This window comes from Cryptococcus depauperatus, chromosome 4 (assembly GCF_001720195.1).
Source record: "Cryptococcus depauperatus CBS 7841 chromosome 4, complete sequence".
NCBI classification, from domain to species: domain Eukaryota; kingdom Fungi; phylum Basidiomycota; class Tremellomycetes; order Tremellales; family Cryptococcaceae; genus Cryptococcus; species Cryptococcus depauperatus.
Genome location: NC_089471.1, coordinates 1,613,858 through 1,636,187, shown reverse-complemented (window position 1 = coordinate 1,636,187; position 22,330 = coordinate 1,613,858). Strand labels below are relative to the sequence as shown.

The window sequence follows — 22,330 nt, the reverse complement described above, 5'->3', positions numbered from 1 at the left end:
CTGCAAAAGATGAAGAATGATAAATGGCTGGCAGCAGACGGAATCAATTTTCTTTAGTGGAGGTTTGTTATCTTTTTCTTCTTAAATTATCATTACTTGTGGCAGAAATCATTCTTACAAATTTATATTATGGGTATGTCGCTGTTTCCTTCAGCATTCGAAAACAAATTATCTACGGCGGAACTCGTCCTATCATCAAGCACAAAAGTCAGCCAGGCATCAAAGAAGCGCAAGCGGTTTAGCCTTCCAACAAGCAACGAAGTTACCCAGCAAGCGAATATCAACTTTGAAAAGGTTTTAAGAAGATTTGAAGACAGAGATGTCAAGGAGAAAGATGAGGGCCAGTATGATATGGGCCTGAGTGAGAAAAAGAAGAAGAGTAAAAAAAACAGGAAGGAAGGTGTTGGGAGGAGTAATGGTAATAATGGGACAAGGGTGAATGAGATTTCTCAAGTGAAGAGTTTAGATCAAGGTCCTCAAGCAAAATCAGCATTTCTTAAAAAGCTCAAATCCGAAAAAATTCCATTGGTTTCCAAACTACCAGAACCTGTCCAATTGCCTATACCATCCCAGGTAAAATCAACTGGTACAAAGAAGCTCAAAGTTAGTGGAGAAGGAACAATGACAGACATGCAGAAGAACATGCAGTCAAAGCTTGAAGAAGCAAGATTCAGGTGAGAAGTCTTAGGCTGAGATGCAAGATATTTGACCTATGTCTTTAGATGGATCAATGAGCAGCTGTATTCGACACCTTCGGCAGAGGCCATGGCCATGATGCAAAAAGATCCAAAGATATTTGCCGATGTCAGTCTCAGATCTGAATGGAATTGTAATCGCTTGAAAGCTCATATCAACATGTAGTATCATCAGACTCATCGATTTCTCACGTCGGCTTGGCCTAATCCCCCTCTTCCCCATCTCATCCAACTCCTCTCCACTCTGCCCACTGGTACAATCATCGCCGACCTTGGATGTGGCGACGCAGGCCTAGCTAAAGCACTCATGCCTAAAGGCAAAGTTGTCCTGAGTTTTGATCTTGTTGGTGACAACGGTGTACCAGGGACAGAAGAACTCCAAAACGCATCCGAAAGAGAAATGGGTGGTTGGGTCGTAGAAGCGGATTTTCTTGAGAAAGTACCTTTACCCGGTCGGCTGATTGCATCAGATTCTTCGCCATCATTACTCATAGGAGCTAACAACGGAAATATCAGAAAAAAGAACACAAAAAAAGTCAACAGATGTTCATATTCGTCGGAAATTGTGGATGTTGTAGTCTGCTGTTTAAGCTTGATGGGCACCAATTGGGTAGGAGGAATCAGCGAAGCTTGTAGAATCCTTAAGCAGGGGTATGTTTTTCATTCTATCTAGAACGTAACTCATCTTGAAACAAATTCAGAGGCACTTTCCACATCGCCGAAGTAACATCACGCTTCATATCTATTGAGGCATTCGTCCAGAAAGTTGAGTCCTTTGGTTTTCAATTGGAAGAAAAATCCCAGCCCTCTACACACTTTACATTGTTTCAATTTACCAAAACCACGAATGTACCCCTAGGATCTGTCAGAGGCCAAGATGGCTGGGAGGAAAGGGTCAGAGAGGGTGAAGCGATTCTGAGGGCATGCGTCTATAAGAAGCGCTAAGACTATCACTTATGACATGTACAGTTCTTTCATACTTTTCTCTTGTAAAAACGAGTTGCAGTCAAAGCCCAGGAAAATGTGTACAAGTGAAGATACATTTCTAAACAAGAGGTATGAAAATATGTGTAATGATATAGATGTTCAACAAGATAAACTCTTCAAAATGATCGTCCGTCTCGTCGCACCTGTAAAGCCCATATTCTACAAGAAAGTACAATTATTCTCTATCTTGATTCAAGCTTTCTACACTTCGAAAACCTGTCCAACGCAGTATTTGCACCCCTTTCGAAAATCCAACCTCGTGCTACGCCCAATGATACCTGACCTGTTTTCCCAATTTGATGCAGTCGTGGATATTGTCGTCGACTCGAAAGGCAAAGTATCTCGTCCCCTTCCCATCTCCAAGAGCGTTTCCGAATGCGATATTCTTCCCGAATCAGAGACGGCCCTCCTCTCGGCAAGCTGTGTCGGCATTGTCTCAATCCCCATTGCACCACTTTCCGACACCATAAACGGAGGTAAATCCATCCCGTTCTCCAATCCTTTCTGCCCATTTGTGCCGCCATCATCTGAGAACGTACGTCGAAGAGGATTAGATAGTCCAAAGAAGGATTCACGGCGACTATCGCGAGCCTGGGATCCTTGAGAATCCAACGGTAACTCTTTGGGGAAGCCCCATCCTCGGAAACGAGCAGCCAAATCTGGGGTTTTGCGTCTCTCATTCTTTTCATTACTGGCATGAGATTGCTCAAGAAGCGACGGCGAGATATCTGGATGAATCGGGTAGGACATAGTAATATGTATAGGCTGGTCAATCTGCGGTGGAGTAGCGGCCGGAGTGATGTTCGCAGTAGACAAACTGTCTACCGCCGAGACAGAAAGACAGTTATCTCCTGGCTCTTCCTCATTAGCAGCAACAGTTGTTTTTTCTCGCAGGTCTTTCAGGCGATTTATAGCTGATTCTTTGGCACGTCTTTCTTGCTCGAGCCTTGCAGTAAGGTTGAATAATTGCTCACGCATTTCGTTAATAAGCCGAGATTCAGAATGGACGAAAGTGTCGGATAGTTTTTCGGTTGGGATTGAAGAGATGCTGGAGAGGCGATCGCCCACTACCACAACAATCTGTCAGGTTTTGATTTTGGAAAATAATAGCAAACCCACGTTTCCTGACCCTTTCTCTGAGCACAATACTATCCTTTCTCTCTGTTTCCAGTTTCTCCTTCAGGACCTGATACTTGCCTTTCCAGAGCTCTACTTCGTCTCGAAGACTTTCCCTCTCGCGTTCCATTTCAAGCTGCACATCTCTCCAGTGCCCTTGATCCATCGATTCTCGAGAGCGTTCACTGATATCAAAACCTTCTTCACCCACTTCATCCACCTCGCCCAATACTCTACCAGCGCCGATGTTGCCCATAATACTCTTGGACCTAGGACAAGGTCTATTGGATCCTGTTCTTTGAGAGTTGCCAACCCATCTGAGATCGGCCTTGGTTGGGCTGGAAGTGAATGAAGAAGGACTCGCCAAAGATTGAGAAGGGGCTTGAAAAGACACATTACAGATATTGATGGAGAGATCATGCTGAGATGTTGTAGTGACAGCATCGTCTTTGACATACGAGATTGAACTGCGAGAACCAGAAGAACTTGGAGTTGTACGCCTGCGCACAGGAAGGTTCTTGGCTGTGTTAGTTGTATCTACAGGATGTCCACGGCCAATGGTGCCGTAGCTCTTGGTTGGCGAAGAAGGGTGACTCGTTGTGATCGAAGCCTGGGTTGAATTACTCGAGGCGCCATTAGAAAAAGTGAAGGTTTTGACGCTATCAGCCGAGCCAGGAATATCAACCAATCGCGGGCTTGCCATACTACTTAGTTTAAGCTGTTTCAGGCCGGTGGGTGAGAAGGCAGGCTCCAATGCTTTAGCAAACCGTTCTGTAGGTATAGGAGGCGAGACGGAAGGCAGAGGAGGGAGAGCTGGAAAGATATTCTGTTGGGTATTCTCAACATCGTCATCATCGTCATCATCATCCTCTTCGGACTCATCTACTTCTTGCAAAGCACTCAGTTGTCTGTTTATGCTCGGTCTTTTGACCATAGCAGCTCCAAACTCCATCCCAAACACCAACGGTTCACTTCGCCCCGCTGATAGCTCCCTTTGAAGTCCAAAACTATAGCCAGACCATCGTTCAGTTCCATCTGAGGGAGACAAATCATCAGAAGAGTTCCAAGTTAGAGGCGAGCCCGAAAGAGCAGACGGAGGTGATAACGACGCAGAAAGAGGGGGTAGAATGAGCGATGACGTGTAACTTTGCGGTCTACTCGATGACGAAACAGAAGAGTAATCTTCGTCCTCGTCAAGGATGGGTAAGCTGATCTCAGTTACAGATGATTCCAACACAGGAGATTTTGAACGGCTACCAGTAAGTTTCTCAAGAGCCCGTCTTCGAGATTCCTCACGGTCCTTTTCAGCCTCTGCGCCTCGTCCAGAGGGCTCAAATTTCAGTTTTTGGCTATTGAAGGGTCCGCTGAGGCGAGAGCGGAAAGATGGTTCGTCACTTGTAGATACGGGCGAAACAGGAGACCCAAAACTAGGGGATACGGATACACCGAGGGAATTTGGGCGAGAGTTGGCATTATGGAGCTTGAGGTTGGGGAGAGATATAGAATTAGATCGGGTATGGGAATGATGTTTCTTCCTTGTTGCTAGGGGGGGTGAAGGCATAGTGCTTCGCTCAGCAGCAGTTGGTGGTGATTCTAGTGAGCCTGAAGGCGGACGCGTGAGCACCAAGCTTGGGGGCCTCGAGGAAAACGAAGAAAAGCGGTTGGGAGATGCAGGAGGGGAAGCAGCTGACTGAATGCCATGGCTAAATAGGGTTTGCGAAGAGTGCTTGGGGACTTGTCTTTTCCTCGGAGGGAACGTAGCACTGGAAGGTTTTGAGCCAAAGGTGAAGGTGGACAATCTCTCCACGACCTGTTCGTCGCGTATTGCTACCTGCTTCTCAACCGAGGATGTAGCTTGATCTGGAGTGTCCAAGAGGTTTACCACCGATTTGCGATGTAGTCCATGAGAATATGCCTGGCTATCTGCTTTTTGATCAAGACGAGCCTTTGTTAAATGATCATTCTCTTCCCTACTATAGTTTAGTGAAGGTTCTGTGATTAGAGGCATCGTTTGTGGGTCAGCGGAAGCACGTGATGCGCGGAATGAGTGTAGCTATTTTGGACGAGTAAGCTGACAAAGTCAACGCGTTGGTGTACTTGCCTTTTTCCTTGCAGATGCCAGCTTGACTTCTCTCGTAGCCATGGACAAGAACGATTCGCTGGAACAGAAAGAAAAGGAAAGTCAAGAGTCGGGTAGTGTGTATCTGATTGCACAGCGCACAGACAGCCGCAATGGGTGAGTCGTAACGAGCGTGTATTGACAGGGTGAAGCAAGAGAGCTGCCAAAGATGGTTAGAGGATATGAAGAGGTAATGGAAGAGGCAAAAAAAGGCGAGATAGAAATGTAAAAGAGAAATAAAGAAGGGATGGGAAAAACAAAAATGAGCGACACATAATCCATCTACACACGGACGCGTTCAGCCCTGACACGAGGAAGAGGGAGATCTCTGAAACTCCGCTCATCACCACCTTTTCTTTTCTTTTTTTTTTCTTTTAAATGTTATTTTATCTTTACAAGTCTTTCGCAAACTATGAGGTCACAACTATTCTATCCTTTTGACCCAGAGTCACCCCTTCTAGCCGCAAAGGGGATCGTTGCATCAGGCAAGTCGAGCGAGCTTTTCTCTCGTTCACGCTGACCCACTTGCAGCTACCCTGGGCGCCATTACAGGCGCATCAATTGGAATAGTACAGGCAAAAAATCCCTATGCTTTGTCAATAAACATGACTGTCAACACGTCCATTGCAAGCTTGACATTCTTTGGTTAGTCTTTCGAGCAGAAACAGGGCCTTACTTGTTTCAGCACTTCGAGAGTATTTCGTGTCCCCGCTGTTGGTCGCTATCGAGGCTACCCCTTCTCATTCTATACGGTTGCGCCAACTAGAAGAAAAGACCCTACACGGAGAAAAGCAGGACAGTAGTTTATTTGAAGCGGACTCTATGTCAATAGGTCAAATCAGAACTAACAGGCTATTGGATTCTAGTCTAGCAGGTGCTTTAGCAGGTGGCGGTCTATCATCTGCCTTTCGTCAGTAGCAACCTAAATAGCAAGTCCTCACGCTGACGGGTACACGCGCCTCACAAAGGTGGCCGCGCAACGTTTGTCAAAGCCGCTTTTACTTCAGCACTCATCACTACGGCCTTACAGTTTTCTGTCAACCAATTCCGAGCTTGGCGTCTCAACTACCTCGCTGATCGTCCGGTAGCATCTCCCCTACAGGAATCTTCTCCACAAGTATCTGCATATCCATCTTCATCTTTTGAGGCTCTAAAATCCGACTTTCCGGCTTCTCAGAATTTACCACCGGCTTTGCCAGAGCGAATAATGTTGAACTTGTCTAAATTCTTTCCTGTAAGAAAACTTAGCAATCAAGAGTACCTGCAAACATTAGAAGAAAAGAGAACAAATATAAACAAGAGGTTAAGAGAGATCGAGGACGAGGAAAGAAGAATGTATGAGTGGACTATGGCGCAAGAGACCAAACCGCCATAAAGTTCCATGCATAAATCCAAGAGTGATACAAAAGAGTACATTGTACACGCGGCACCAGCAACTAACGCACTTATGAAGACTTCACCCAATAATCATGCCATTTTGTCCGATCACATGCTCTCTCAACAGCGTTTCTCATTGTCCCATCCCTGTCCCATTCTTTCCAGACCTTTGCTACATCTAACCCTAACTTCTTGGTGGACTCCCGACTTAACTTTGTCCATGGCCCTGGCATGGGCCCTGTCGATGTCTGCGAAAGATAGAAGAAAGATGCGAGCAGATTAGCGATTGATGAAAAGTCCGCAATGTTGAGCAAGCTGTATGGCTGCTCATACGCTCTTTCTCCTTTCAAACCGACTTTTAACAGAAAGCGCAACAACCTCTCGTCATTTTGTTCTCCATCTTTCTTGACATCATGCTCGACTAACGCTTTTGGAACACAGCTAAACCATCTCTTTATCAATGGCCTGATTGCTGAATGGGGTGGAAAGTAGAGGGGCAACACTGGATACTTCTGTTCATGTGCATGTATTAAAGAGATCATGAATTCGTCCCCTAGACGACGTATCGAAGATTGAAATCCTTGACAGAGCAGATGATTTAAGAACGAGACGCCAGTGTGGGTAGGCACATCGATTTTGTCTGATGACGATGACGAGGGCGGTTGTACGAGGAGGGCCCATACGATAGGTAATAAACAAGAGTAGGCTTCGGAGGTGAGATTCGGCGTGAGCATGTCTTTTTTGGGAGTCTACATGGAGCAAACTTAGATATTCGGTCGATCTAGAGAGTGGTTTGGACATACCAAAACCTGGAACACCCAATCTGCTACCTCTTCTACCGCCCACCACCCTTGTTCGTTGCTCCGCCCTCCTGTTTTCAAATTCTTGTCCTCTAATGTTGTGTTTTTCCATGCCTCTTCAACAGCCTTGATTCTTTCTCTCCAGCTACTCTCCCCCACTCTGCCATCGCGCTGCTGACTCATACCGCTTTTCTTCAATTTCAAAGCGGTAATACTTGGCGAGAGAAGAATAGCAAGATCAGCATAAACAAGAGACAATGCAAAGCTTGGGGGGATTCCAGAAGATTTCGTCGCGCGGCAGCGAAACGGAAACCATCCAGTCATACGTTTATGAAAGTCCGCCATGCATTTCCTGACTTTTTTCAATTCAGGGGTGGTGACCCCGCGTGGCACGCGGACCAAGATAGCGTCAACCAAAGCCCGCGTAAGACCTGCTGCAGTCTCGCACAAGGCAAGAGGAACATCTTCTGAAGTTGAGGAAGGTATGACTATTGCAGAGGGAGAAAAGGCGGTTGGGGCATTTTCAAGGAACGTAGAGAGCAAAAGAGGATGAAGTTGAAGATACAATTGCTATATGTGTTTAGTCGTGTTCACCCGTCAATGAAGTAGTCAACTCACTGATAGCACATAAATTATACCTGCATTGGTACCTTGACTTGCATAAGGCCCAATCTGTCCCATCTCCCATACATTCCCACCTTCACTCAAGTCGCACATAGGTCTCTGCCCGATAAGCCATCCTTCAAGTTGTACATCTTCCAATATCGGCGTCTCTCCAATTGTCTTGGATCTGCTGTATCCTTTATCATCTTCGCTCACAATGTATCCTTTTCCAAATATTTCCCGCTCTTGTGTTTTCAACCCAATCTGCACAAATTCTCGTATGGTCCTCATCGTCACCAACTTGGCTGCACCAGTCAACCTGCCAATCTGAGAGTCTGCGCCCTTTCCGCCGCTCAGTCCTATTGCCAACCGCAGACCTTCAAGCGTATTTGAGTTCTCGTCAGGCCATGAATTGACCACATGTGATGGTACGTGCTGTAACAGTACATGAACGAGCTTGCAGGCATCTAATCGAATCTCTGGAAAGATGTGAGAAAGCGCGGATGATGTTTGAAGAACAAGAAGCGGTAAGTGAGGCGAAAGCACAGAGACTGGTAATCGAGCAATGTACCACTCAATCAATCCAAGCAAAGACTTGCGCACACCAGCATCATCGTCCGTTATCAGCCCACCCAGGGCTCTCAACACCTTGTTGATCTCTCTAGAGGGATTGATGACTAAAATTTCCCTGATCCCTCCTAACGATTCCTTCCTTACGGCTGCATTAGGGTGCCGGAGTCGTATAGCTAGATCGGAAAGGGTGAGACCATTGGCAGTTGAAGGTTCTGTTGCACCACCTTGTTTCACCAAAAGCGCACGATTGAGAGCCTCCTGTCCTGGCAGCGCAATTGCTAAATAAAGCATTTCAGCATCAAATCAATCATGTGCAGCGCTGGCGAGGAGAACAGTGACCAACATCGCGCTTTGAAAGAAGTATCTGTCGCATTTGAGGCAGTTTTTTTGCCCTTTCCAAGTTTAAGCTTAGCTTTCTATACATTTCAAACAGTCAGCATCAACTTAATCTCGTAGATTCCATAAACATACGGTGAAATCTGCCTGCTTCTCCTTCTTTTTCTTAGTTGCTTTTGGCATTTGTCTCTTTTTCTTTTGTTGTTTATAAAGAGAAAAGATTGTATTAAAAAGAACTAACTTTTGAAGAGTATCACGTGACTAATTTCAAAGTAGAATTAATCTTCAATTATTAAAAATGTTCTCTGTTAGTTTCTCAATCATTATGGGTGAATTATACATTTTATCATTTAATGACCGCCAAGATTCTATGCAGGCTATTTAGGTGACTTTTATGGTGGACGTTGCCTCTCATGCTCTATAATCTGCCAATGAATGTCGGCGGTAGGTTTCAAACCATTCTGAAATCTCTGTATCACTTACCTCATGAAATCTGTCCACCTTATAGTTCTCCTTGACAAGATCAGCTGGTATGATGGGAGCCCACCACTCTAGAGCCCAGAAAAACCAGTGTTGTACTGCGATAATACAACACAAAATGAACCCAAAGATGGGACCCAATTCAGCATATCTTTTCAGTCTTTGCCCTATGTCTTTGTACGGGCGCAACATGGCTCGTTTGTAGACTGCCTCGGTTCGTGCTGATACATTAGACCAACTGTACATGGAACGAACCCTCTGATGGGCAGTGATGGGTTCGTGTCTTCTTGATTGAATCGCATGTATAGCGTTAGTTAATGCTCGAATCACATCTGCCCAACACATGTTAGCCTCGCTCGGCAAGCAATGCAAGACGAAAGAGCATTACCGTCTTCATCGGCACGACAGAATTCTATCATGTCTTTAGGCAAGATCTCAGGTACTCCGCCAACTTTTGTAGAGACGACAAAAAGACCAGTTGAAGCCGCCTCAATGATCGATATACCAAAAGCCTCAGTCAGAGAACTGTTCAGATATATTTGTCCTCTTGTCAGAACCTATGCCCATCAATAGATCATTGGCTATATCCTATTGTCATTTTGCTAAACAGACATACGTCTCGGACATCTCCAGGTTTCACTTTACCCAACAGTTCAACTCTCGTTTGTAGCTCATATTTCTCTCTCATCTGTTCCAACTCTACCATCTTGGGTCCATCACCACCTACTATAAATCGCACATTAGGGAAAAGAGCGCAGATTTGAGGAGCAGAGGATGTTAAGAGGTCTATGCCTTTACGATGAACTAGACGAGATATTATTACTATCGTTACTGTACCTATCAGTCAGAGAGAGGTTCTTTGAGACTTGGAAAAACAATGAGCTTACTCCAGTTGGGATCGACTCTTGAAGGATCAGGGTAGAATTGATCAGCTTCCAAGGCGTTTGGAATGACTGAGACAGTGGACGGATCAATATGAGCTCTTAAAACCGTGTTTTCACGCCTTCATTGTAATTCGTTAATCAGCTCGTAAGACTTCAATTGTGAGAGGATGTAAAGGAAAACAAACACTTACCCAGTGTTGCTCACACAGATAACCTCATCGACACATCTCAAAGCACCTGCTAAAAGTTTGTTTGTCAGGACCCCAACCGCATCTCCGAATCCAAACAAGCTATGATCTGTAAAGACACACTTGACACCCAATAATGGGGCGTGAAAACAAGCTTCATGAGCTAAACTTGAAAGAGAACCATGTCCATGGACAAGCTGAATACCTTCAGAGAGAATGATGTGCCTAAAGTAGGGTAGAAACAGAAGAAAGTTGGGAAGGGACGCAGAAGAAGCGATAGGAAGGTATGGGAGGTAATATACTTTGATGGAAGGGGTAATATAGCGAATGCCTGTTCGGCTTGAATGAGAATGGGTAATGACGATTACCTAAAGTTGTAAGAGAATATTAGTAGATAGCAAACAATCTTTGGTAGCAACGAGACGGACTTTATGTCCGCAACGCATCAATTCCACGCCTAGTGAGTAAATGTGGCTTTCAACTCCCCCAACAACAGGCAAAAAGAAATCCGAAATCATGCTGCATTATCAACACATCCAAAGCATAGGAAATTGTCCACCATAAGCCGATGAATTTTCCTCAAAACTAGAGAAGCTAGCTTACGCTATAGCTAATCTTTGCTTCCCCATTTGACTTGATTCTTCCATTTGGTTCGTTTTATCGGGTTGGCTTGCTTCCAGTGGTTCGCTGTTTTTTTTTTTTTTCCATCTTCTTTGAGTTTTTGGGTAACTTGAATTTTGTGGCTTTGTTGTGAGCTTCTTCCTCGCCTACAGCATCTTCCACAGCATCTTCCACAGCAGCTTCAGCCTCTGCTTCAGCGCCATCAACATCTACCTCATCTTCAGCACTCTCTAGGCTGTGATCTTTAAGTGCGACAGACACTGTGCCATATTGATTTAGTTTACCTTGACCAAGTAACGGATCGGAAGGAACAGCTTGAAAGCTTGAGCCAGGCGTTGAGGCAGGTCGGGAGATTTCACGCAGAGTATCAAGCATTAATTTGCGTGTTCGGCCGAGGAGGGCAGGAACATCGGCAGTGGTGAGATTGGCGGTGGGTATAGGAGGGAGAACTGGAAAGAATATCAGCCTATACTTGTTTGCGACAAGAAAGTGGTTAGACCAACCTTTGATACGCAATTCGCCTGTAATAAACCGAGTTTTGCCATCAAATAGGTGATTGTAGTTTTCGCAGACAACGGGGACGATGGGTACACCCGCTACCGATACCCAGTGAGCCCTCACAAGCGCAAAGGAGATACATGGACTTACCCTGGACCGCGAGGTAGAAAGCTCCCTTTTTAAAATCCAAAAGATCCATGTCTGCCTTGTTGTGCCGAGTACCTTCTGGGAAAATCCACAGAGAAATCCTCTTGCGCTTCATGTCTTCTCCAGCCTGGTGCATACTTGCTACCGCTGACTTATTGTTTGACCTATCGATAAAGACAGCACCCGACATCATCACTGTAGTAGAAGCGGTTAAGAGCGACACGAAGCAGGCAAGGAGAAAACATACTAAACCATCCAAGACCTGGTATTAATTTAATTGAATTTTTGGCCATGATGGCTGCATGTTTGGGGAATATTCTACCTAAATAGAGAATGTCGACAAAACTGACCAGCACAGTTAGTTATGATGAAACCGATGGAAGAAGACCAACCTCTGGTGATTGCCTACCATAACCATACTCCTTCCACCCTCAGCCGCCTTGCCACCATTGTCTGGCAGTTCCCAAAGGTGCTCTTCGCCTTCCACATGAAATTTCCAACCTATGGCGGGCCCAACAATGTGCCAGAAAGTGCGGGCAACATAGTAATTTGTGTTGAGCCTATGACCTGTGAGTGTGCATAAGAGGGCAATGAATACGGCGAGAAAAGAGACGGAGAGTAGGAGAATGGAATAAAGGATAAGACGGAGGGTGTAGACAATTTGAGGCATTGTATATGTAAAAAGAAAAAGAGAACTGAATTTCATGAATTGAATATAAAAAAGGACCAAGTAATTTTCCGCTTAATTACCAATTAAGTACTCAATTCGTAAAGTTATAAACACAAAAATCTGAATAATCTCTGTTTTTTATCTTCATTTCAACATGATCAAGACTAAACAATAGCAACTTGGACTTGTTCATGCATGTAGAGGCTCTGTTAAGCATCATACTTGGACTCTACATAAAGGCAACTTGAGCTTAGAGCCGTATATACTTTGAGACTTCCATGTTGACTTGTATGAATGGTGGGCATGATCTGCGACCACCAAAGTAATTAATATTGGTTATGTGATGGGAATAGCAGAACATAGAGGTGATTGACATGTAGTCGTTTGAGAAGACGATTCGTACTTAATGCTTTGAACTATGTTTTAGTTTATGCTCTGCTCACAACTCTTGGCTGAAAAAATGTGAATCCGAAGGTGTTTTGGATTGTATTACCAACGTTTTGATGTAAAAGGAGAAGGAGATTCATTGAGGCGAAGGAGTTGGTAGAGTACTCATAAACTGAAAATGGTCATGGTGACTCTGTACGGTGACAAAAAGGCATTTTGTATCGTCTCGAGCACTTGTATTCTATAAGCATTTGGAATATATACCTCGCAAACGTATTACTCGGCGTCTCTGAAAATCTGGATATGAATATGTGAAGAGGGCATTGGTTGGCAATCATAGAGTTCATTGTGAGAGCTCAAACCTTTCAGTCGTTTGAATCGCTTTGATGCCAGTGGGTTTCATTGAAGCTACGGTCACCCGGATGTTTGGGAGTTTCTTTGTCAGCACGGAAAACATGATAGCACGTGGTCGGTGGCCTAATCACTTGTTTATTGACAAGAGCTCAGTATGACGCTATAGTTGGCATGAAATATGGAGGGTCGTAGATTGAAATATATTTGTAGTAGCGTCGGATTCTCGAGACTTAAATAATATTGGATTGTGCCATGCGGCGTCTGGATATCCAAGCTAGAAAGAATAGCGCCGAGTTCCGAAACTGATTCATTAGGTCAAAGAGTTGGATTATAGATTACAAAGTAATACCAAAGCGGATGAAGCGCTTTGGGTATCTGATGACTAGGATGTCGATATAGACTAAGCTATCAATTGTATATTGGAAGAGGTAGTATCTTGTCTGACTGTATTCTCCTCAGTTTTGACTTAAACATATCATGAAACTTACGTTGAATAGGAAGTTGTTGGCAATGTCTTCGCCTTCTAAAAATTTAGTTGGATATATTACTACAAGCATTAACGAGTTTTTTCTCAATCCCTGTCATAAACCAAAAGGCTCACCTAGGTGTCCTCGAACCTCATCTAGCAGCATCTCCAACTTGTCCTTCTCCCCTTCGAGCGTGTAACCACTGGGTGAACCTAACCCTTTACCCTCTTGAGCCTCCAGTTCACTTTTTTCAGCTTTTAAAAGTCTCTCGCTGCTCTCTTCGCCATGTGAAGGAGATCGACCCAATGGGTTTTTGATGATATTTGATACGAACCCATTCTTGTCTGGCTCCCCTTCTAATGTTATATCATTTTGACCACTATTAGTCCGACCTCCCATCGCGTCTTGAGTGTTTGTTGCCAATGGAATTCCGGTAGATTCCTTGCATGTTAATTGAGTGGCTTTCTCAGATCCATTACTCAACTTATCAGCATAGCTTGCGAAAGCCTTGTACTGAGCCCAAGAGGTGACAAGATCATCTGGCTATGATATGGTAAGTTTCAATGATTCTAAAATTGTGTTCCAGATAAGACGATTTACAATACAGCGAAAGACTTTTCGGAAAAGCTCAGTCTGATGAATCATTATTTAGCTCCATTACAATTTCACATATGGTATTTACGTACATTGCGGATGGCCGTGGCTATCCATATATCATTCCAGAACTCCTTTTCCAGCGGATCGTTAAACAAGTCAAGTTTAAAGCTTGAGGAAGAGGGAAGAGTACTTTCAGATGTGACCTGAGCCTCTATTCCAGGATTGTTTACTGCACCCTTTCCACTATCGCTCCTCTCTTCCTGCATTACCTTTGCTGACTCTTCAACATATCTTCGCATTCCATGGGTGGACACCCATTCACCTGGATCATCATCGTCTGTCAAAGGTTTCTGAGACATGACAGGATCCTCGTCAAGCTTATCGACATCAACGCCTACATGCTCTTGCATGAGACGAACTCTGAGAGAGTGGGCTAGACGCCCAACCTTGAATGGATGGCCAGCCATAGTGCTAGAAACATGAATCAACTTTTGAGCTTTCCCTGAGGCCCTTTTCGACTCGCCTGTCAATCATGTCGATGTCACGAACGACAGCTAGTATTTCAGAGTCTCTATCGCCCCGTTGACTACGTTCATTGATGTTCGCTGAACCACAAAGTATCAATCCTGTCTCTCAATTAGTCTATGCATTCGGATGAGTTTCTTGACTCACGATCATCCACAATCATGGTTTTCCCATGGATATAGATCTGCTCTGTAGTCAAGTGACCTAATTTGAATTTGGCCCATCCTCGTAAGGAGAAGAATGAGATGTAATCGTCAGGCTACGGCATGTCATTCAATTCTTAAGTCCTTAACCAGTGATATTCATATCTCACCTCAATGCCTTTCTCCTTTAATCTGGAGAAAATCGAATTTACCCCGCGAGAAATTGTCTTGTTTTGGAATTCGAGGATCAGCCTTACCGAGCTTGCTTCATTCGAATCAATGGGATAAGAATAGCCGGGTAAAAGCGGAATGATGATGCAAGCTCGCCATGCCGTTTTTTCCTTGTGTGCGCGTATGATACGCTCGACTAAGGCATCACCAATTCGGTTCTCGATAACGATTCCATCGACAATAGTGGAGGTGATGAAAAATTGGTTTTCAATGTAGACAAAGTGCTTAGATGTTTGTATAGCTATTTATACAATTATGAAGTGACACAAAATGATTAAAGATAAGATTGATACTTGCAATTGCAGTAAGCTTCTTGAATTGAGCACTCAACTTTAGTGAAGGTACCCATCGACCAAGGACCTGTAGATCTACAAATTTGCACCTCGCAAGACCCTTGCAATTTTAGCTCTTGTAACTGTCTATTGGTAAATTCGGGAGGAGGAAGCAGAAAGGGCATATGTCTTTTGTGATTTTTGGTTCGAATGAGAAGGTTCCATCGTTGTACGAAGTGACGGCAAAGGTCTCGAGCAGGCTGGCCAACAAATTGCAGACCTACATCGTGCCTAACAATGAATGAATTTGAAACCATCTATCTGTTGAAAAGTTTTAAGGACGTACCAGGGCATTCGAGGAATTTTTGATCTATCAATCATGTCTTCAAATGGCTTATCCAGATTTGAGTATTCCATGACCCGCTCGTTTGCATAGTCCTTGCCTCGCCAGACAGGACCATTGGGACCATCAGGAGCAGTATTTTCATCATCGACAAGGATATGCTGTGAAGTATCCCAGCGACCAAAGCACCTGGGAATGAATTGGAGTTGGCATCGAAGAAAACTATGATTTTGAACGTACAAGTCAAGGCCACCTAAAAAAGCAATTGTTTCATCGACTAAACATAATTTTTCGTGCTATTATGTCAACTCAATCTCAGACATATCCACTCACATGAGACCAATATAGAGTACCGGTTTGGAGATGTGAGGGCGAACGTTGAACCATGATGTTTTTATGGAGATTCATTAGAGATTTTTTGGTGTAAATACTATCCACAGGGGTAGCTTTGTCCGAAACTTCATTACTAAGGGCAAATTAGCAGGTGTTATGATACAACTTTATTGATGAGAACAAAAGTAAAAAGATAAGTTCACCAGATGAGATGACTGACTAGATGATAATAAATATCTTTACTCCGCTTTCTGCCTTACGCTTTAACAGGTTATCAAGCCTGTACCGTTCATCACCAGGGCGGCGGAGATAAATCTCTGGGGAGATCCACCAGTCGTGAATGTATATCCGATCTTTTGCCATGTTGATTGCTCGACTCAGGTTCCAAAAATAGTCTCGCTTTCGTCAATGATTAGTGCGTAAACTACATCAAGGCCAACAAGTACTGACGCCATCCACCAACCACTGAGCAGCTACATTGACACGGGCAGGAGCAAAAGAGTTGAACCTGTGATGTTTCGTCCAAATGCACTGTGCCGCGATTTTTTCCATTGAAACGATAAACTGATACATATGTCTCTGCTCATGTTAGTTTTAACAATTTTTGATGCTGTTTCTGCTACCTACAGCGTTCTTGGCAACTAATTTTAATTTTCGCCCAGAATTCATGATATAGAAAGTATGTTGACTTGCTTGAAGCTCCTTCTCATAATTCATGTTTTGTAACTTGCTTCCCTCCTCGTTACCAAATCTCGTTGCTCTATCGTTGTTTTCTTCAGCATCAATCCATGGAAGAGATTCATGGTTCTGTGAAACACCATCACTGTCGATTTTGATAGTTTTTGTGGCCTTATGTCCCGAAAGAATAAGTGCACCTTGGCGATAATACCTTGTTGGGCGGATAATCGTGAAATCAGAGTCAAAAAGAAAGACGTCGTATACATCGGTCTACCAACAATAAGCACTGTATTCACTCGACCACCATTGTGAGTTCTTAAGCCTACCGTCTCAGGTCCAGTGGTAGCAACACAATAAGTGTCTCTGACTATGAACCATTTAGGCTCTTTGCCCAATCTCCAGCTGCTGGGCATTATCCCTGGCCTGTTAGCTCGCCGAGACGCATTGGAGCCTGAAATCCTCAGAAAGCCTGCTTTACCTTGAAACCCACCAAGAGGAGCAAGGTAAAGGGTTAATGCGGAAAGCTCAAGAAATATACAAAGACGATTGGACTCTGGTCGAAAAATCTAGTACACAGTCAGGAATCCTTTCCCTAATATGAAATAGATATCGCTCACGACTGCACAGATGAGCTGGACCAAGTAATGTTGCAGCGCCGCTCTACACTCCTTGGCGTAGTCTAACTTTCCGTCAAATTTGGACTTTCGTTCTCCCAATGACTTTTCAAATTTGTTCAGATAAGGGATGCTCATCTTTGGAAAGTCGGGTATCTCAACTTTACGAGTAGAGCGAAGGCCTGCAACAGAAGTACCAATGTTGGCTGCTTTGTAGTGAGCATGAAGTGATAAAAAGTCTCGAAGTTCTCGGTAGACCACCTTTGTCAACTCAGGATAGCACTGAATAACTGAATAGTGAAAACATACCCATTTCACAGCCCCATCGCCATATTCGCATTCTATCTTATACATCTCTTTGCTGGGATGTTCCTCTGGTAGAAATCCTATGCTATCATCGATTTTGATTTTCAGATTGCTTAATAGCACTGGCACAGCCTTTCTCCCATATTCATCACGATCTAACCACGTTTTGAGAATCATTACGGGCAACTGTCCTGCAAAAAGCGCTGATGTAACAGGCAAAGAACTGTTTGTTATTGACGCTCGAGTCAAATTTGGATTTAGTGCGCCAATGGACAAGGGAGTGACGCGACTCCTTAGTGTAGACCATTTACTAAGAGTTGCGTCCTCTGCCACTTGCTTTGGCTCCTCGTCTTCAAACTTTGACCCTCTCTCATCTACGTTCACTGAGTTTATGTGTTCCTTCATCTTCAAAGGCTGCCATGGAGGCTTTGACCTTTGAGTTTCTATGAGAACCGGGGCCTCACGCTGCTAATAATATGACAGGATATGGTCAGCATAGGCGGCGAGTAGTTTACCACAGATCAAGTTGAGTCATCCACCCTATAACCAAATTGGCAAGCGGCAAGGATGATCAAGCAATGATGCTCACGCTCAAGTTTACTTACGCGAAGAGGTGACTCGTGTTTCTGCTCCATCTTTGATTCGTGACTTGCGCTCGTCGCTAGTTCAGACATATTATTACAGTCCTGTTCCAGCCTACTTATAGGCTCAGGCTTTGCAGAAGGTTGCGAAAGCAAGGAGCTTGATGTATTAGGTACTACTCTTCTTGCTTCGCTCGCCGGGTCCATAGGCATAGCTTTTTGAAAAATTCAAAAAGTCGGCTCTTGATAAAATGAAAAGATGTCCAAAAGCAAGTATATCATTAATTACAAGATAATTAAATGGTCATCTGGATTTTGATTCCGTCCATCGCAACCAAACATTTACTTATTTTAAAATACAACTTGGGCTTCAAAAGGTCAACTTTTCTTTTGTTCTTATATAACAACCCATGAGGATCCTTCAAGCCAAACGTATCAACCAAGATCATGAAGACAGAGCATCCTAGCAGCATAATTTACATTGAATTTTAAAGAGGCCATTGGATTTCTTCGTATTCATTAGTATCAACCAGGCGTGGTACTCCAAGAAGATGATCATATCGTTGGTAAGTAATGTATTAGACGCTCTTGAATTAGCTGATACATTGCTTGGTAGCGTTTGTTATTATAATAACATTATCGTTCTATTCCAAAACTCAAGCGGTTTGGTAGTCACTATACACAACAAGACGGAACCAAATAATCCACCTCCACCAGGCATTCACAAAGTATCAGATGGACGGAATCTTGCTGAGTTTGCAATTGATTTGCTTCCTCTATTTGTTAATAGCAAGCAGCAAAAAATACCTCCTCGTCCTACCAGCGCGTCATTAACCCTCTCCTTTGCCATGCTGCCGCTCCCCAATGCCACACGGAGAGGTCATGCAAGCGACGCATCTTCCCATATCCTAAATACTCTAAGAGCTCGAACAAGGCTTACAAACCTTGCGGTAGTTTTCTTAATCCTTGCGCTTATGGTGTCGTTGATTTTGAACTTCAACGTCGTTTTCAAAACATCCCAAAAGCCGTCTTACTCATCGTGGCTAAACTCTGCTACTCCGGAACAGCTGCACTCACCTATCCCTCTCAGCCTTCACACTACGATTGAAAGAGACCCTCGTTATGCCTACATTGACCACCTTATTATGGTCCCAGGACATGCTATCTGGCTGGGCCATGATGATGACAGAGTAGAGCAGGATGAGGATTGGATACTAGAGCCTATGCAAAAAGGAGGTAGCATTCAGACCTTTGTAAAACACATACGAAGAGGAGTACAAGCGCTGGAGGAAGACCCACACTCTCTCTTGGTATTCTCAGGGTATGTGTTATATTGTCAACAATCTTTGAATGTGGTATGAAAGAGTCATTGATCGTGGTTCCTCAGAGGCGCCACCCGAAGTCCTCCGTCCTTACCTACTTCTGAGTCTCTGTCATATTATCGACTTGCAGTTGCTCTGTCTCTGATTCCTCAAACCCCTTTATCTAAGGTACCTAAGTCATCGCCCTTACCTCTAAATCTGCGAACAGCTACGGAAGAGTATGCCCTTGATAGCTATCAAAACCTGTTGTTTTCTATCGCCCGATTCAAGGAGGTTACAGGGACATATCCAAAAAAGATCACAGTTGTGGGCTATGGTATGAAGCAAAGGCGGTGAATATGGCTTTCATATCCTCTGATGTTTTCAAGGTTAGCTGCTGATCGTATTTTTGTTTTTTGTTTTGCGTAATCTCATCCAGATTTGAAAAGCTCCATCGCGTAGCCCTCCGCTTTCCTTCCAAAAATTTTCATTACATTGGTATCGATGATCAAGGCGATACAACTTCGCATTACATTGGCGAGTTAAGGCATGGTTACCTGCCATTTCTCGCTTCTCCTTCAGGCTGCCACCCGCCATTGTCAATTAAACGTCTAATCAGAAATCCCTATGCGCGATTTCATCCATACTTTACCAGCTGTCCTGAACTGTCGAAGCTCTTGGAGTGGTGTCCGCCAGTGCAAAAGTACAATGATAGCCTCACTTGGGACCGAGAAGAAGAAGAGGAAGGTGCCAGATTTCCTTACCAACTACCGTGGGATCTCAAAAATGTTGCATGGAGCAAAGAATGGAGTTAGGATTCATACTTTTGATGCAATGAATTAGTTCATATAAATAGTCACGTTCAATCAATCTGTTTTTAGATCTTCTAGGATGTACCGCAATGCACCACGATCTCACTGATAGAGCTGCATAACTATCAATGAAGGCTTTTCAAGTTTTCGAAATCCCTGCTCTATAAACAATCATACAAAAACAGTACAGGTGAATACAAAATCCAAACGACACGCTGACGGTCCAGGATCCTATCGCTAGGCTCTCCCTACCTCTTCTCGACAAATTCCATGCAATATTGAGTGCCGCTGTGATATAAAACAGGAATATTCGCAGAGATACAATCTTTGAAAGACGTCCTCATGAACAAAAGCGGACAAGCTGGAATGGAATCGCAAAGAGGGGGATCGCGGGATGGATGAGGCGGCCAGACACGTGAAGTCATACTAACAACAAATACAGGAAGAACGGTTAGGCGATTAGACGCAATTCTACGTGTGAATATGATGAGGGGGATGAAGGAGATAATAAAAAATTAAAAAAAACTTGAGGCGATAATAACTAGAGTGATGATGCCGACTATCATTGAGAGTATACCCAACGTTTATACCTACTCGAAGAGCAAGCTCCTAACATTTTTCGTTGACACCAATATCGTCATCCACAATGTGACTTTTGTCGCTCTCTTGAAACAATAGCTCGCTAAATGTACGCCACTTCAGTGGCGGCGCTGCATTTTGGATTCGGTAGGCAAGAGCAGACAGTGGATATGATAGGAGATGGTGCGATAGCATGAAAGGGAAAAACTCGGTATAGCCTCAAAAGAAGCAGTAGAGCCGGAGAGAAAAAAGGCTTGGTAATTGAAACGATGATGGAGAAGATTTGCGACAGATAATATGTGGGAGCGCGAGAAGCAGCTCCTATTCAATAATGGTGCCGAACAAGAAGCTAAATGAGGCTTCCTAGTTTAGCTCGCTCTTGCAATCTACTCTGAGCACGAGCGATGGCAGGCGATATTCCTTGTCGCTTAGCATCAACTAGAGGACCGTCGGAATGAACGCCCTGTCGATGGCGCTCCAGATCATGGAGGCGAGAGAAGCTGCGCTTACATGTGGGATGGGGACATGTGTATGGTTTGGGACGAAGAGGATTATGCGTTTGAATATGAGACTACACTAAAGTCAGTATAAACACTGATAAGTAACAAGAGTATATACTCACTTTGAGATTAAACGCCCTCACAAAACCACGACCACACACTGAACACTTGTGCTTCTTCTTTGGATCATCTGGTGTCAACCCAGGGACATAACCACGACCACCACCATTCACATTGGTGACTGGGACTATAGGCATAGTGGCCTTAATATTTGTTTGATCGAAAACTTCTATGTCCTTGTGATCTCCATCATGCGAGGAGCAATCGGTGGATTCCGGTACAGAGGTGGCATCGTCAGAAACACGTTGCGTCGAAGAGGCGGTTGAAGAATTCGTCCAAGTGGAAGTGATAGAATCAACTTGCCGAGAAAGAGATGGAATATCCACGGCTGCGGGCTCAAAGGACGGCTGGAAAAATGACGGTAACATTGGGTGGTTTGGCATTGCCAAACGGTTTTGCTTCATCTGAAGAAGCACAGGATCCTGCTCATTTGGAAGGGCTAAGCTTGGCAACAAACCATTATGGTAGGATGCACCAAAAGTTTGTGGCCAACTGCCATAGAGCTGATGGATGCCATGGCCGAAAGGAGCCGAGGGATCAAGGTCATGACTATCACTTGAAACTGGGTAATGGTTGGGCCGGTCAGACATCGAAAAGGTGGCAGCACTATCACCGTCCGAAAGAAAAGCCTTTTGCAACTCTTGGGAATGCAGAGGGGCCTCAAGCTGGTATTCCGTAAATGCGAGGTCTTTCTCTACGCAGGCAGCCAGTGCTCTGTAGTGAAGGTAGCGCTGAAGATAATAGTTACCAAGAGATTCTGCTGAAGTCTCAAAACCGCCCGTGGTGGAGCTCGATGGAGGCAAAGGCTGGATCTGAGAAACATCCACTATGGAGGACCTGGGAGACACGAGTTCAGTGTTTGGGGATAGCGCTGAAGGAAAAGAGGTAACCGAGGGCGAATTTAAATCACAAATGTTTGGAGAGCAATATACAGAGTCAAAGTCAAACTCTGGAGTGTACCGGTCTGACGAAACAGAAGGAGGAGGCGAGGGAAATATCGAATGAGGGATGGTGTCGACCAGGTTAGACTTTGGCTCAGGAATGGAGAAGGTCGATGCGAAAGACATGGGTGTAGAAAGCAGCTGGGGTCACT

General features: G+C 44.3%; 9 protein-coding genes across 9 annotated transcripts; 3 read left to right on the top strand and 6 right to left on the bottom strand.

Moving 5' to 3' along the window:
- Positions 1–129: 129 nt before the first annotated feature.
- L203_103948 (uncharacterized protein) lies at positions 130–1,640 on the top strand (the record flags this gene model as incomplete). Its single annotated transcript, XM_066213338.1, has 4 exons — positions 130–674; positions 723–804; positions 862–1,346; positions 1,397–1,640. The coding sequence occupies 4 exons, from the start codon at positions 130–132 to the stop codon at positions 1,638–1,640; spliced, it is 1,356 nt and encodes a 451-aa protein (XP_066069435.1).
- A 243-nt stretch (positions 1,641–1,883) lies between these two features.
- Positions 1,884–4,941, bottom strand: L203_103947 (uncharacterized protein; the record flags this gene model as incomplete). Its single annotated transcript, XM_066213337.1, has 3 exons — positions 1,884–2,749; positions 2,802–4,851; positions 4,900–4,941. 3 exons carry the CDS (start codon positions 4,939–4,941, stop codon positions 1,884–1,886), a joined length of 2,958 nt encoding a protein of 985 aa, XP_066069434.1.
- A 388-nt stretch (positions 4,942–5,329) lies between these two features.
- Positions 5,330–6,292, top strand: L203_103946 (uncharacterized protein; the record flags this gene model as incomplete). Its single annotated transcript, XM_066213336.1, has 4 exons — positions 5,330–5,402; positions 5,449–5,512; positions 5,568–5,827; positions 5,886–6,292. The coding sequence occupies 4 exons, from the start codon at positions 5,330–5,332 to the stop codon at positions 6,290–6,292; spliced, it is 804 nt and encodes a 267-aa protein (XP_066069433.1).
- A 70-nt stretch (positions 6,293–6,362) lies between these two features.
- L203_103945 (uncharacterized protein) lies at positions 6,363–8,789 on the bottom strand (the record flags this gene model as incomplete). The annotated part of the gene is made up of 5 exons (XM_066213335.1): positions 6,363–7,043; positions 7,098–7,664; positions 7,713–8,548; positions 8,614–8,686; positions 8,742–8,789. The coding sequence occupies 5 exons, from the start codon at positions 8,787–8,789 to the stop codon at positions 6,363–6,365; spliced, it is 2,205 nt and encodes a 734-aa protein (XP_066069432.1).
- A 209-nt stretch (positions 8,790–8,998) lies between these two features.
- On the bottom strand, positions 8,999–10,787 carry L203_103944 (uncharacterized protein; the record flags this gene model as incomplete). The annotated part of the gene is made up of 8 exons (XM_066213334.1): positions 8,999–9,031; positions 9,090–9,418; positions 9,475–9,643; positions 9,703–9,917; positions 9,974–10,089; positions 10,162–10,526; positions 10,587–10,677; positions 10,762–10,787. 8 exons carry the CDS (start codon positions 10,785–10,787, stop codon positions 8,999–9,001), a joined length of 1,344 nt encoding a protein of 447 aa, XP_066069431.1.
- A 28-nt stretch (positions 10,788–10,815) lies between these two features.
- On the bottom strand, positions 10,816–12,094 carry L203_103943 (uncharacterized protein; the record flags this gene model as incomplete). Its single annotated transcript, XM_066213333.1, has 5 exons — positions 10,816–11,228; positions 11,283–11,375; positions 11,428–11,619; positions 11,672–11,769; positions 11,817–12,094. 5 exons carry the CDS (start codon positions 12,092–12,094, stop codon positions 10,816–10,818), a joined length of 1,074 nt encoding a protein of 357 aa, XP_066069430.1.
- A 1,149-nt stretch (positions 12,095–13,243) lies between these two features.
- On the bottom strand, positions 13,244–18,138 carry L203_103942 (uncharacterized protein; the record flags this gene model as incomplete). Its single annotated transcript, XM_066213332.1, has 19 exons — positions 13,244–13,279; positions 13,324–13,382; positions 13,437–13,845; positions 13,903–13,935; positions 13,989–14,370; positions 14,423–14,525; positions 14,572–14,683; positions 14,738–15,039; positions 15,096–15,361; positions 15,417–15,602; positions 15,654–15,690; positions 15,743–15,879; positions 15,967–16,145; positions 16,197–16,325; positions 16,374–16,694; positions 16,751–16,990; positions 17,042–17,299; positions 17,348–17,812; positions 17,950–18,138. The coding sequence occupies 19 exons, from the start codon at positions 18,136–18,138 to the stop codon at positions 13,244–13,246; spliced, it is 3,843 nt and encodes a 1,280-aa protein (XP_066069429.1).
- A 635-nt stretch (positions 18,139–18,773) lies between these two features.
- L203_103941 (uncharacterized protein) lies at positions 18,774–20,041 on the top strand (the record flags this gene model as incomplete). Its single annotated transcript, XM_066213331.1, has 3 exons — positions 18,774–19,246; positions 19,313–19,579; positions 19,666–20,041. The coding sequence occupies 3 exons, from the start codon at positions 18,774–18,776 to the stop codon at positions 20,039–20,041; spliced, it is 1,116 nt and encodes a 371-aa protein (XP_066069428.1).
- Positions 20,042–20,966: 925 nt separating this feature from the next.
- On the bottom strand, positions 20,967–22,304 carry L203_103940 (uncharacterized protein; the record flags this gene model as incomplete). The annotated part of the gene is made up of 2 exons (XM_066213330.1): positions 20,967–21,188; positions 21,240–22,304. The coding sequence occupies 2 exons, from the start codon at positions 22,302–22,304 to the stop codon at positions 20,967–20,969; spliced, it is 1,287 nt and encodes a 428-aa protein (XP_066069427.1).
- Between the last annotated feature and the right edge of the window lie 26 nt (positions 22,305–22,330).